Source organism: Chenopodium quinoa, unplaced genomic scaffold, assembly GCF_001683475.1.
Source record: "Chenopodium quinoa cultivar QQ74 unplaced genomic scaffold, ASM168347v1, whole genome shotgun sequence".
In the NCBI taxonomy this organism is placed as follows: Eukaryota; Viridiplantae; Streptophyta; class Magnoliopsida; order Caryophyllales; family Amaranthaceae; genus Chenopodium; species Chenopodium quinoa.
In genome coordinates, this window is record NW_018743850.1 from 5,514,052 (window position 1) to 5,528,397 (window position 14,346).

Sequence of the window (14,346 nt, forward strand, 5' to 3'; positions counted from 1 at the left end):
TTAGACTTGCATACATCACCATGAAGCCTTAATTGAATGTTTTATTAATTACCAAGGGGGATGCTCATAGCGTTAATCATAACGTGATCACTCTACACATCCGATTAAAAATCATATTCGAAATCTACGAAAGCCACACTCCACATATATTGTTGTTGGTGGAAATATTATGCAATTCTCCTCCGGCAATTTAGAAGAATACACTAAACTGTATTTTCTGTGGGCTATGATCATTGTTAAAGGCCCAACTAAATTATATTTGTCATTGTCCTCGGTATATGGACGCAACCAGATAAGTTCCTTCTTAATTTTATCTTATTATTAACTATCATCTTGCCTAATAAATTTTATCATGTATGTGCCCCTTTATGCATTATTTATTTATTATGATATCTTGCTTTTAAAATGTGGTGGTAGAGTTATGTTTTAGACTAACTAATAAACTAGTGTAACTAACCTTGACGAAGTAACAAAGGAAATTAACCTTGATTAAGCATTTACCTTGGCCGACAAGGCAACAATTTAGATCTTGATAATAATCATAGACTGTGCACTATAATTCGGTTGTAATCTCAATAATCTTGCCAATTCAACAAAAGGTACGCTATTATTTTTATTTTTATTGTTTGTTAGTCGTCGAAAGTTTCCTTCTTTACTTTGATTTGCAATTTGATTTTTTAAATTTTGTATTAATATAATACCATCACAATGAAATTTTATTATTAATTTAATTGAAATTTAAGATATTAAACTTTTAAAAGGTTTTGATTCATGTGCTAAAATTTAGAAATTAATGAGCTAAGAATATCCAATTCCATTATTTTAACGTAGTGTGCTACTGTGCTGCATAGACTTATGTAAGCATGTAACTCATAATTAGGAATTATTTTTGTTATTCAATGGATTAAAGTGCATATTTCTTGATCAAATTTTTATGTGATTTAAACTATGAATGAATTTTAATTGAGTTGTAATCTAGTGCTCATTGTACATGGCACATGTTGGAGTATATAATGTTGGACTTCAATCTATAAGAATTATATAACAGTATGTATACTAATAATAACCATTTATGTTGTGTGGCAAAATTCTTTCACAAGGAGTGCCACTAATCCATAGTAATGATTACTTAACTTGGTACTATATTGCATTGTAACACCAACACTAAGTATTAAGAATTATTTAAATCTATGCTTTTTGATCTTGTTTATTGTAAGGAATGAATTATGATTATTATTGCTACCTTATTATAATAAACCATGGTATAAGAATTACTATGTGATGTTTGATTATATTCTTTTGATTGCATATGGAGTATTTATATTTGGTCATTGTCTCACATAATATCTAATCTTAATTATAATTTTAAGATATTTTATTTATCATGATATCTATGTGTACCGAGATTCCTTTTTTATTAGTATGTTACAAGTTCTAACAAACTAATTAAAGATAAGATTGACTTTATCAATTCGTAGCTCTATTAACCAAGAGACCAATTTTATTCGTATATCAACTCTATTTTGCATCCTTAGTATTAACTAAATATCTATATTTATTATGTTCATCCATAATTTAATTTATCTTTATTTGTTTTGTCGAGGAATTGCTTAATTGATACTTGATAACTTGATACTAGTCAGATGCATGTCTGTACAATTGTATTTTAAACTATAAAATCAATGATTAGTTGCAAGCTAATACTCTATAATTGCATACTCCTTTTTCAATTTTGGACTTGAAGTTCCAAATTTTGTTCTTTTAATATATACTTTAAAATATCTCATGAACATGCATAAAAATTGACATTAACTTAGTAACCTTATAATTATGAAACATACTAACACGATGGTATAAGTATTGTTTGATGTGTGATTGAATTTGATTATATACTTATATACATGAAGTTGAATTATAGGAATGATGAATAAATTGAACGTGAAGTATTCATACGTAACGACTTGAATTTCCTTAAACTAATGAATTAAAGGGTCAAATATACCGTATACGTGGCCTGAATATGTCCACCAGTCACAAGACTAAAGTGATTTTATAAACACAATGTCAAGAGAAAAATATACAAAATATTTTGATTAGTTCTAATATTGTCTATTGGTTGCACATTTAAGGTATTGAACTCGATCTATATATATATAAATGTTGATAAATAATTGAATTTACTCATTCCCAGAAGTGAATGAAAATTCTTATGATTAAAAGGTATATGTTTGCATGATGATTATCATTCATGTAAAGTTCATGATAATTACAAACATGAGTACATAATATTCATTTGAAATAAAATTAATCTAAGCATGACATTGTGAAAAGATTATTTAATTAGTTGAATAATGTATTCACTATGCCCATACTTTTGAGAATTTTCAATATAAAGATTTATATAATTGGGCAAGAGGAAAATAATAACTTTGCTTTGTTTGATACATGCATTGCTAAAAGAATTAATGGCTTAAAAGGAGCAAGGGATTTAAAGATTGTTGGACTATTTTTATACCCCCCATATGGAAGGATTAGGGGGAGATAGTGTTTATTCCATTGTTTTTATGTAAACCTTGCACATGAATAATTAAATATGTTGATGGTCAGTTTGGTACATACACTAGCCTAAATATCAATGATTTAATGATTTAATAGAGGTGGCCACGTGATAATCAAATATTTAGAATGATACCATCCTGAAGATGGAAATGAATAAATGTTATTGACTATATACCAACTGTAAATGCTCCAATTAAAATTGATATCTTAGAAGGATAACAATAGTTTCTAATGATCCTAAAGCACGCCTGAAGCGTAGTAGCCAATTAATTTCCAAAGATAAGAATTTTCAAATAGGAAAGAACAATTATTGACAATAGCAAATTTGAGAAAGTGATACATTATGCTAGATCTATATAAGAGAATATGTTTAGTAAAATTAATTATGTACCATGATTATATAAAATACTCCAGAAGAGTATAAAATGTCCAACAAGATTAGCATGTATCAAGATTATAATCAATGCTCCAACAGGGTATGAGTTGAGTTATTATTGGATCAAGTATTCAAGTATCAGTTGATTGTCTTGCCAAATGTATAAAAAACACACATTGGTGTTCTAATATCACATCATACTCATGGCAATGCATAAAATATATCTAATAAAGTAAACACTAGTGTTGGAAAAATGACCAAAATTTAAATTTAGATAAACGATTGGATGTGATAATTAAATTATGCCATCCGGGTTCAAACCCATTATGGAAACCCGAAGTTTCATTTGATAATGTGCTGACACTCTCTCAATGTTAGATATATAGAATGAATAGAATGGCAAGATATAACATTGAAGTTGAGCTATATTTGGATTGTGATTTTTAATGATTTGTGTTGAAGAAAATTTCAAGAGATAATATATTCGTTTTGAATAAATTTTCATACGAAAGAGTAATAAATGACTAGAAGTTCACCAGAATAACTTATATGTTGTCACATGTTGGTGACCAGAAGCTCACCAAATACAAGTTGTATGTGGAAATTCTGAATATTTAATTAGTATCATACTATCAAGGTTTCTAGTGATCCAGAAGATCATCACCTAGTAGAATTACAATCAAGCTTATATTTGTATAACAATTCTATTGATTGGGGCTATTGTATGTAAGCACATAAGAAATAGGAAAAGAAGGAAATTAAACTGCACAACATATGTCTCCCCATTGATATTAAATTATTGATCTCCTGAAGAGAACAAATTATGAAAGATTTAATAATAAATACGTATGCGTTATGCAATGTATAGTTAATGAAGAAATGATTTTTCTTTCAAATTGCTTTCTAGAAGAGATAAAAACTTGTTTAATATAATTCTTCTGAGAGATAAATTTTGATTGTGATCCTCGTATGAAATGAATTTTAATGCAAATTTATATGCTAAGTTGGTATAGAATTAGATGCCCCTATAAATGAGATATTTTACCAACTTAGGGGGAGAAGAATCAGCAAAAGTTGGAAAATCGAAAAGAATTTGATGATCCCTATAATGGTATTTTGAAAGTTATATGCCAACTTTTGTCTATATATTATCAAGATATGTTACACATTTATGATTTGATTTGTATTCAGTTATGACTCATGTTGCATAGCGTTGAAGATACATTTTGGTCATATTATGTGTATACATTGAGATAAAATCTTGTCAATTATACTTGAATCACTACACCTGAAGTGTGGGTTGTATGATCGGTTTCAAAATAAAGATATGATATGTGGCAAGATAGTGCAATTAACACTTTTAATATTGTAATAGTATATAAATACTATAGTGTATGAAATACCCCAAAAGTGGTATAAATATCTGAATTATTACAATAGATGGCATATGATGTAAGAAAAGTTATGATGGGACCAATGAGAAACGTATTCAGATATCATTGTCAAAATAGCATGTAAATTAAAATTGTACCTTGAGGTATATGATGATGCCGGTATATGATGGAACCGATAAATAATGCATATGCATGATAGAATGGGACTAGTGAATAAGGGATCAGAAATATATGTCCATTTGGATGTCGACATGAAACTAAGATAATAAATCAAAAATTTATCATGGACTAGTAGTCCAATTAGAAAATGGATTTCTGAAATCCACACTGTACAGTGTTTGCATTTTTGAGTCTTTTATTTATGTGCATGTTTGAGTTTTAAATTTATGAATTACTCATTGTATGTATAGGATGTAATTTGATGCATTACTCAATACATATATATTCTGTTTAATGTTTTATCATGAATTCTACATCTCATATTGCATGCATTAGGTCTTTACAACAATTGTGTTATATGTGAATGTTTATGGTATGACGAGTTTATAATTATGATGAAGGCTTACAAGAAGAAATTTATACTCCGATGGGCTTATAATTGTGATGAAAGTTTATATGATGACGATCCAATAGCATGTATATATGAATCATGCATGAAAAGTTCCCGCAGAACTTATATACAACGTATTCAAATATCTAGCCCTACAAATTCGATATTCTGAAAAATGACAATGTTGATATTGTTATCAAACTCATGGAGAGTATTGATGACTAAGTTATTGAAATATCAACCTGAAGTTTAACCAAGCGAGAGTTAATCGATTTTTATATTCATTGGAAAACTCCCGTATAAAATGCAAAATGTCTAAAGAAGAATAGTAATGAGTTATATTGCAGTAAGGATAATCTTCTTATGGTCCAAAAGAACCATGAGTAAAGTATATAATAATTACTTATGTTATATATTACTAATTCATATAAACTAAGATAATGATATCAAGATATCATGAGTTGCCATAAATTATCATCAATATTTGATTATCAATAGCTACTTTAACGACCTCCAGAAGTAGGTATAATTTTGATGGTAAGACAACTTGAAACAAAAATGTCATATAAGATAATAGTGGTAAACTCAACATAGATATTGTTCTCACAAGTGTTGAGAAATGAAGATGTCTCACAGTAAAGATTAGAAGATTCAAGTTTGATTATATCAAGGAGGATCAACTATCAAGTAATGATATTCAGCTACAAGTGTGAAGTTACTAAGCATTGGATCATTACGTTGGAAGATCTTAAGTTATGCATTCATCAGGGGGAGAAAATACGCGCTGCACTCTTTTTCCCTTAACCATGGTTTTGTCCCACATTGGGTTTTCTTGGTAAGGTTTTTTATGAGGCAGCATGTCAAGGCGTATTACGATAGTGTTGTACTCTTTTTCCTTTACTAGGTTTTTATCCCATCGGGTTTTTCCTAGTAAGGTTTTAACGAGGCACACTATTCGATAATGGTCATCCAAGGGGGAGTGTTATATAATATATGTATTTAGTAGATGTCCATTATACCCTTATGATTATTCTAGGATATTCTAGATATACTAGACTTGTTATTCTACAAGGAAGCCCTAATTGTATCACATGTATATATATACATATGTACTCCCACATCATTCAATAATAAGAATATCGATCTATTCTCTCCCCCACTTCCTCTTTCTCTTTAATTTCATAACACTTCACTTATTTTTGGTTTGGATAAGATTCAGGGACCTGTGTTTTTTGGTTTGACAGCATTTATGAAGGGGTTATGGTGGAAGGGATTATGTTTAATTTTGCGAAAAATTATTGCTAAGGGACTAAGTTTTTCTCAGGTGAGTTAAAAATGAGTTGCTTAAAAGGTGAATTAATGCCAGGTTCTTAACTCTAGGTCCCAAAAAGGTGAAAAAAAACCCCAGGTCCCAAAAGGTGAAAAACTTAAAAACTTAGACCCCAACTTTGTACTTAACTCTATTTTTCACTCTGTTTTGGGGAAGAGTTGCTTGTTTTTTACGAGGTAGGCTCCGAGTATTCTCACCAATGTATGCAATTATGCCCATTATGCACCATTGTCGATGTTGCGTAGTGGCCATGGACATTTCACATAGATGGCGTACCGCGTAGGCGTGCACTCATGTACTCAATGTATACATATGAATAACAGTTACACAGTGTCACCTCTGAGGTTGAGATTGTGGAGTCGTGACATCGCTCCCCACCTTCTTGGGATCCAAGCAGGGGCGGACTCACCAGATCCACCTTTAGTCATGGTGGGTCCCGTGACATAGCATTATTTTTGAAAAAAAAAGTTATAACATGTGAATAGGTAGTCAGACTACTTCTAAAAGTCTTAAGTAGTTTCACGTAAAACCTTAAAATTTATTTTTTTGAAAAAAATTTAAAAGAAGGAATTTTTGTGACTTTGTTAGACTTTTGTCTAATAGTTTCCAATTTCTTTAATTTTTTTACTCCACGATAATACCATTTACAAAATTTTTTTTAAAAAAAAAGAAAAAGAAAATAAAAAACTAGCCTCCACGATTTCAAGAATTTAAGTGACAATTCACCGATTCACTTGATGATTGCTATATTTGGAATTACAAATCAATTTAATGTGGCATTGCAAAAGCATGATCAAGACATTGTAAATGCAATGGTCATGGTTGATATAACCGAGGCTAATTTGCAAAAGATGAAAGATGAAGGATGCGATTCTCATTTGGAAAAAGTCACTTCTTTTATGTGGCTAAGTATGACATTGAGGTTCCAAACATGGAGGGGTGATATGTTGTTCCCGGGAGAAGAATGTTTAGAGGTAAAGGCCCACAAGTGACAAACCTTCATCATTTTCGAGTCGAATTTTTTCTAAGTGTAAGTGATCTTCAAATACAAGAACTTGAAAATCGATTTCCGAGGTTAGTAAGGATTTACTTGTTTGTATGTCTTGCTTTAATCCTGCTAATTGGTTTTCTTCTTTTGACAAAAGAAAATTAGCTCAACTTGCCAAATTTATCCCAATGAATTTTCAAGCTCCGAATTATTAGTTTTTGAGCATTCACTTGAAAATTTCATTGTTGATGTTCAAAATGATGAGAGATTTTGGAATTTGAAAAGTCTAAGTGAGCTTTCTACAAAATTTGTTGAGACGGGAAAGTTTGAAACTCATGAACGAGTCTACTTACTTTTAAAGTTAGTGTTGATTCTACCCGTTGCAACGACAAGTGTAGAAAGAGTATTTTTTCGGGATGATGCAAGTGAAAGATAAATTGCGTAATAGCATGGGAGATCAAATGTTGAATGATTGCTTAATTACTTATCTAGAGAGAGATTTGTTTTTCAATTTTAGCATGAATGATATTGTAAATCGTTATCAAAACATGAAAACTTGTCGAGTGCAATTGTAATATTTATTTTTTAAAATTGACTATTTGGTTGTAATATGGATATTTAATACTTTTGGATTTTTTTTTTAATTATTTTCTTTTTGAATATTCATGTATTAATTATTGATTGGTATGTGGTCAATGAGTGGCGGTGACACAACACCCCTATAATTCTAGATCCGCCACTGGGTCCAGGGATTAAAGTTCATGGGACTCATGTGAGGGATTTTCCTTATTTCTCCCCTCAAGTATGCCCCCTTCTTCTTACCATCAAATAAAAAAAAACCTTTTATTTTCATGGACAACGTCAATAGAAGTAGGATAGGAGTAGTAGGGCATTAAGATATATCTTTCATTAACTAGAAGATTTGTGTGTAACTGACGTTTGGAAAAAGTGGTTTTAATTGTAAATTTCCTTTGTAAATTCTCGTGTTATAATTCATTAGGGGATACTCAAACTTTTTTAAAAGAACAGAAAAAAAAGGTAGCAATATGTTATGGCAAACACAAGGAGGTTGGGGAGAAAGACCTCTTAGAGCAATGGCGTAGAGGTCGTTTTTGCATCCTTGAGGTGTGAGGTTCGATTTTCATCGGGCACAAATCCCATCCCTCTACCCCTTCCGGGCATTGCCAGCCAGGCTTGTTATAATTTATAGTTTGGTTGGTGTCTGAGTGAAAATTAAGTTCATTTTCCAGCTCCTTCGAAGCCTCCCCTAACACATTTATTTTAGGTGTCCCTCTTTTTCGAGATTTCACTACATATATTACGGTTGACCTTGTTGAAGCAACAAATAGAGATAGCAAATTAGGCAATAAATTGAGTAAAGTAAGAATGAGTAATTAAAAATAAACCTTAAATATTCGAGAATTATAAATTTGTAAATGGTTGTTAGTATAAGTTTGTAATTTATATTTCGAAGCAACGAGTATGGATTGGAAATTCCAAGTCTAGTCCTTGGTCTTGGAAAATTTGAGTATGGATCAATGCACAATATTGATTACATCAGTCATTAGAGTTTGAACTAACACAACCATCATATAAAGACGCGCATCATTTTATGGGCAAACATATACATAATCATATTACACTGTGCGATTTTAGTACAAAAATTTCCGCAATTTTTTATCGACCAAAACGAGAGTTGCACGGTACCGACCCAGTATAACACCACCTTTACAAATTTTATAACGATCATGAGGTCACCATATTCTAAAAGACTTACATTTTTCTTCTTCATTCATAAACCATCTCAAATTTGTTTTACCACAAATCAAATGACCAAAATTTTTCATTAGTAGAATAATTAGCACAAGTTTTTTTATCTTTTAAAAGGTAAGAAAAATAAGGAAAACATTAGGAATCCCTGAATAATTAGCACAAGTTTTTTTTTTTTTTTTTTTTTTTTTGACGGGGAGTAAAGACATATTAATTCGCCAAAGCACAAGTTGATTTAAGCAAGAATATGATGAAACAAGTTTTGGTAGTTAGAAAGGCTAAAGTAGGAACAAGTACCCATTAACAGACACATGTATGCTGCTACTACAATTCAGAAGCTCGCTCTCATGGCCTCTAAACCTAAGTCTTCTCGCCTCCATAACTGTATGTCTTTCTCTTTCTCTCTCCTCTATTTCTGTCTCTTCAACTTCTTTTATCGAATTTTCCCCAAGTTCATTTATTAAACCCTAGTTTTCTTCCATAATTTCCGTTGGAATTATCACTCTAAAACCCTAAACCTTAAACCCTTTTCAATATCTACTGTTTTTCTACACTGGGTTTTAGTCGTTGTCTCTGAAAATTGCTGTAATAGTAGCAGGAGCCAGGTGGGAAAGTGTAGCAAAGAAGCCTAGGATGATGACTACTGACGCTTCTATAAGTGACGCTTTCAGCAAGTATGCTGAATATCTCAACAACCTTGTAAGTTTCCTGGGATTTTTCTCTAATTTTTTGTTGAAATGGGAGTTTTTTTTGGGTGTTGAATGTGTGATGATGGAGTGTTATTATGTAAGTTTAGCTTAGATGCTTAGATGTTATCAAGTTATTGTAAGGAGCCTTAATTAATTGAATTTGAATCCTGTTGTTGGTAGTGGCTTTAATTGAATGTGTGAATAGAGTGCTATTGGATTAGAATATCCTGTTATCCGTAGCGCTTTGGTGTTGAATGTGTGTAAGGAACTTTGTAATTTTCAGGCTTAGCTTGGTCGGTTTTTTTTTACCCTCATTTTTTTGTGTCAAAGCACTCAAGGGAGCCCTTAACTGATTGAATTTGAATGCCCTGTTATATGTCATGCTTTGGAGATGAAATCTTTTGAGCTTTAATGGAAATATGGAATGGAAAAAGTTACCTCACTTCAACGTGGGTTGGAAAAGGTCAAGGAAACTGCATTTGGGAGAGTTGTGTGATTCATTGGTTGGGTCTTTATTGCTGGACAGGAAGGCCTTACAAATTGTTAACTAAAACAGAAGAATATATTTATAGTGCCTTACAAATTGTGGCAATAAGGATTAATTTTTTTTTTATAATCAAGAGAGAGAATTGGAATATTAGACTATCATTACCTTCTGCTGCAGTTGACCTGTCAGCACAAGGGGTGGTTTACGCTGTTACGTGATAACCTATGTTCCTTTAGCACGAAAACACACATCTCTTTGCGTTGTTCAACTACATTGGGTCATTATTGGAGCTGTAATTTGATTTTTGGAGTTGTATAGTTTAATGCCCGGCACCATTTCGATGAGTATGACAAGAGATATAGGATGAAAAGTGCAAGGGTATTGTATATTTGTATTAGATTTTGACCGGTTTCGTCACACAATTGTAATCCTTTGTTTCTAAATTTTATTGAACTTATACAGTAATTTGTTATAGGAAGGTTTGTTAGAATGGCTATTGGTCCTTGTAGAGTGCATGAATTAAACCATGGTACTTTATGAAAATTATGAATTCAGAATATGTAATGGATTGCTGATATTTTCTAGGCTTATGAGCTTTAATGTTATCCATGTCCTGGGCACGCCACTGGATGTTACACTAGTCTTCGAGGTTTTCAACTATTTGACCGGCTGAATGCAGGAGCTCATTTTTTTTGGCTCGTACGGATTAATAATTTAATATAAAAACAATTGTTGCATTTTTGAAAAGATATTGTGGAGCTAAATGAGTAATATTGAATATTAAATTACATTGTAGTGTTTTTGGTAATTAGGTGAAGAATGGGTAAGTATTGACATTCTTAGATTAACAAAGCAAGAGTTAACCACTGATTGGACCATTGACTGATTAAAAGTTGGAATAATACCAAACCAGGTCAGGGATTAATGATATCCAAATTTAGCTTCCCCCTAGCATCCTTTGCTAGCTTATCACTAATTCAGCCGATGTTCACCTTCTGTAGGCTCTTGAGTTTTGATCGTTAATGAGAATCATGTTGCTGTGATTCAATTGATTACTCTCTTTTAGTCTGAGAGAGTTGTTGCCTGTTAATCCTTATTTTGATTAGAGTGTTCTTGGTTGATTGCATCAAGATACACTAAATACGGCTGGTCCACAGTTCCACACTCAGATCCAGTTGCCTCTTGGGGAGTCTTTGGTCGCGGCACATGGCTGCTCAAACAGAAGGAAGAGTTAGCCTGAGAGAAAGATGCTTACAAGACTGCAAGATGGGGGGAGGCTTATTAGGGGGATTGACTTTTGGCCACATCTGTAGACATGCAAGAAAGGAAGGAGTTGGGTGTGGGCAAGTCCTCTCAGATTTCTGGGGATCTGGCAGTCTCTCAGTGCATGAAGAAGTAGAACTGATTCTTCTTGAGATTGGCAAAAAGGGCAATTCACAAGAGATTATTTCTGCAAATTTTCTAGCTAGGAATGATTGGTGGCCACTCTCTTATCAGACCAACAAACAAAGGAGATTTTATGCAGGTTGGTAAGGCAGATCATCCCAAATAGCTCTCCATGATGAACTAAGGTACAGAGATTTAGGATTCTTAGGGTCTTTATCTTAGTCTATTCAACCTGCCAAAAATCTATGTTCTCAGTGCTCCACTACACCCCCATTCAGCTTTGCATGAGAAGAGATTTTATCCCTTCGTGCAATGTTGCCAGAAGTTGGAGCTTTTATAGGCAGCTCAGGTTTTCTCTCCAATCTTCACTATAAAATCTGATGGTCAGATACCAACAGTCGTCTTCTAACATTACCTTATTTCTTCTTAAATGTGGCAGAGCTTTCCAATGCCTCTACTTTCCATTTCACTCAAATGTTAGTAAAGGATTCTATCTTAGTTTGTGCTGGATCTTTTCTGTATGGCAATCTTTATGCTGTGTGCATATGTTATAAGTTGGTGTTCTATGATTAAAATTTGAACAATAGACATGGATTTCTTTATTTGATATTTGGGGTTTATTAGATTTTGTTTCATGATTTAACATCAAAACGTTTAGGCATTGTTGTGAATTGTGAGTGTTGGTTAGGATGATATTTATTCTCAGGTCAATATTGTTTTCATTTCTATGTAGAATGAGAAGAGAGAAAAAGTGGTGAAAGCAAGCCGTGATATCACCATGAACAGCAAAAAAGTTATTTTTCAGGTGCACAGGTAAATTGTTTCACACTACCACAATCTTTAAGGTAGTGATGTTTTGCGTGGAGGTTATTATCTTTTAGGCATCCTATGTAATCCCTCTAAGCTGTGAACTTTCTACTCTTGATGGTATAATTAAAATTGGCTGTATTTATAAAGACCTGTTGAAATTTGCCACAGTTTATTCTGAGGGGCTTCATTTTACTTTGGCCTTTTCCCACCTTGCCTATCTCATTCTGCTGTGGTTCTTTATTCGCACTAGATTTTGCTATGGGTGGTTAATGGTGTGGAGCATTTTTGTAACAACAGAATTGGCAAACTTAACAAAGATGAAGTACTAGAGAAGGCAGAGAAGGATCTACAAGCTGTGAGGGATCAGCATGTCTCCCGGCTTGTGAAAGAATTGAATGGGACTGACTTTTGGAAGCTGAGACGTGCATACTCGCCTGGGGTTTGCACCTATTCCATCCCTCTTTTACAGTATATTTATTGTACCTTAAGGTAATTAATGCTATATATTTTTTCAGGTACAAGAATATGTGGAAGCTGCAACATTCTGCAAATTCTGCCAAACTGGAACTCTTCTGAATCTTGACGAGATTAATGCTACTTTCTTACATTTATGTGATTCTTCCATTGAGCCTCTGCAGATTAATATACTTGACTACCTTTTGGGGGTAATTAACATGTAACACAGTTCTAGTGTTTTGTAGTTTATGGCAAGTATTAACTACTGATTTATCTTTCAAAGTTCTCTGCTTATCATCCACTGTACCATATCAAATATTTATAGTCTGAAGCTCATACGGAGTAATTATTTTAATAAATTAATAAATTGTGTGGTGTGAGGGTCTTTGAGCTAAGAAACTTGTTTCAATGAGTGCTGAATCTATCTGTATGTAGCTTGCAGACTTGACCGGAGAGTTAATGAGGCTGGCGATAAGCCGAATATCAGATGGTGAACTTGACTTTGCTGACAAGATATGCAGATTTGTACGTGATTTACATAGGGAGCTGACCATAATTGTCCCAAATATGGATGAAAGCCATGATATGAAATTCAAAATGGACACAATGCTTCAAAGTGTGATGAAAATAGAAAATGGTATGCTCGCTAATACTAGCTTGACTTAAATGTGGGTGATTGCAGTCATTTCAGCATCTGAAATGTTATCAGTTTAAAATGAATCATTTCAGGTCAAGTTTAGTGGATGAGAATATATTTCCTCTTTGTTCTTGACATTGAGCTTTTATTTTTTCTAGCTTGCTTCAGCGTACATGTGAGAGGATCAGAGTATATACCAATGCTTGGAGTAAATGACCCTAGCTACACGCTGATGGGAGTCCCGGATATGGAGCTGTAAACTACCGTCAAACTCTCCAGTTTCCCGTTCTGCAAACTGTATGTGTCTTGTTCACTCTGGAGTCTTTCTATAATACTCTGGAGATCACTTGATGTTGACTATGCTTGGTAATGGGAAGTGAATTTGTGGTCGGTTTTGTCAATACCTCGTGTCTGGAGAACATCACATTATATAACCCTAACAATTTCATTCACGTATCCTGCTTTTTTGAGGTAATTTTACGGGAATGAGGTTAACATATGCCTGATTTGGTTTGTCTGTTTACATTTTAGTTAGGTGAAATGTGAAACTAGATGAAATGAATTGAAAGGCTGCCTAATCATTTTAGAAGTACTCCGGTAGTTGCTAAGGTAATTTTTGAGCAACTTTTAATATGTAAGCTTTGCTGAAAGCTAATATAAGTTTAAGCTATAGTATGTTCAACTCTTTACCTGGATTGGCACAAATTCGTCCATTCAAAGACTCCCTCCATTATATTGTCTGTGGTACTATAACAATATGCTTTATCATCTGGTCAATAGCTTGTAATAATTTATTATTAATAAAAAGCATGTATATACGAAGTATATTTTTTAGAATATTATTTTATGAAGTTGAAAAATTAGACATTACTCTTAAAAAACTTCCTTTCTTAATTAGTTATCTTTTTTCTTTT

The 14,346-nt window shown here is 32.7% G+C and overlaps 1 protein-coding gene across 1 annotated transcript; it reads left to right on the forward strand.

Annotated features, from left to right (window-relative positions):
- Positions 1-9,166: 9,166 nt before the first annotated feature.
- On the forward strand, positions 9,167-14,121 carry LOC110686076 (translin-associated protein X-like). The gene is made up of 7 exons (XM_021862661.1): positions 9,167-9,351; positions 9,560-9,666; positions 12,263-12,342; positions 12,637-12,778; positions 12,855-13,004; positions 13,231-13,432; positions 13,591-14,121. Exons 1-7 carry the CDS (start codon positions 9,279-9,281, stop codon positions 13,689-13,691), a joined length of 855 nt encoding a protein of 284 aa, XP_021718353.1. The 5' UTR covers positions 9,167-9,278; the 3' UTR covers positions 13,692-14,121.
- The last annotated feature ends 225 nt before the right edge of the window (positions 14,122-14,346 follow it).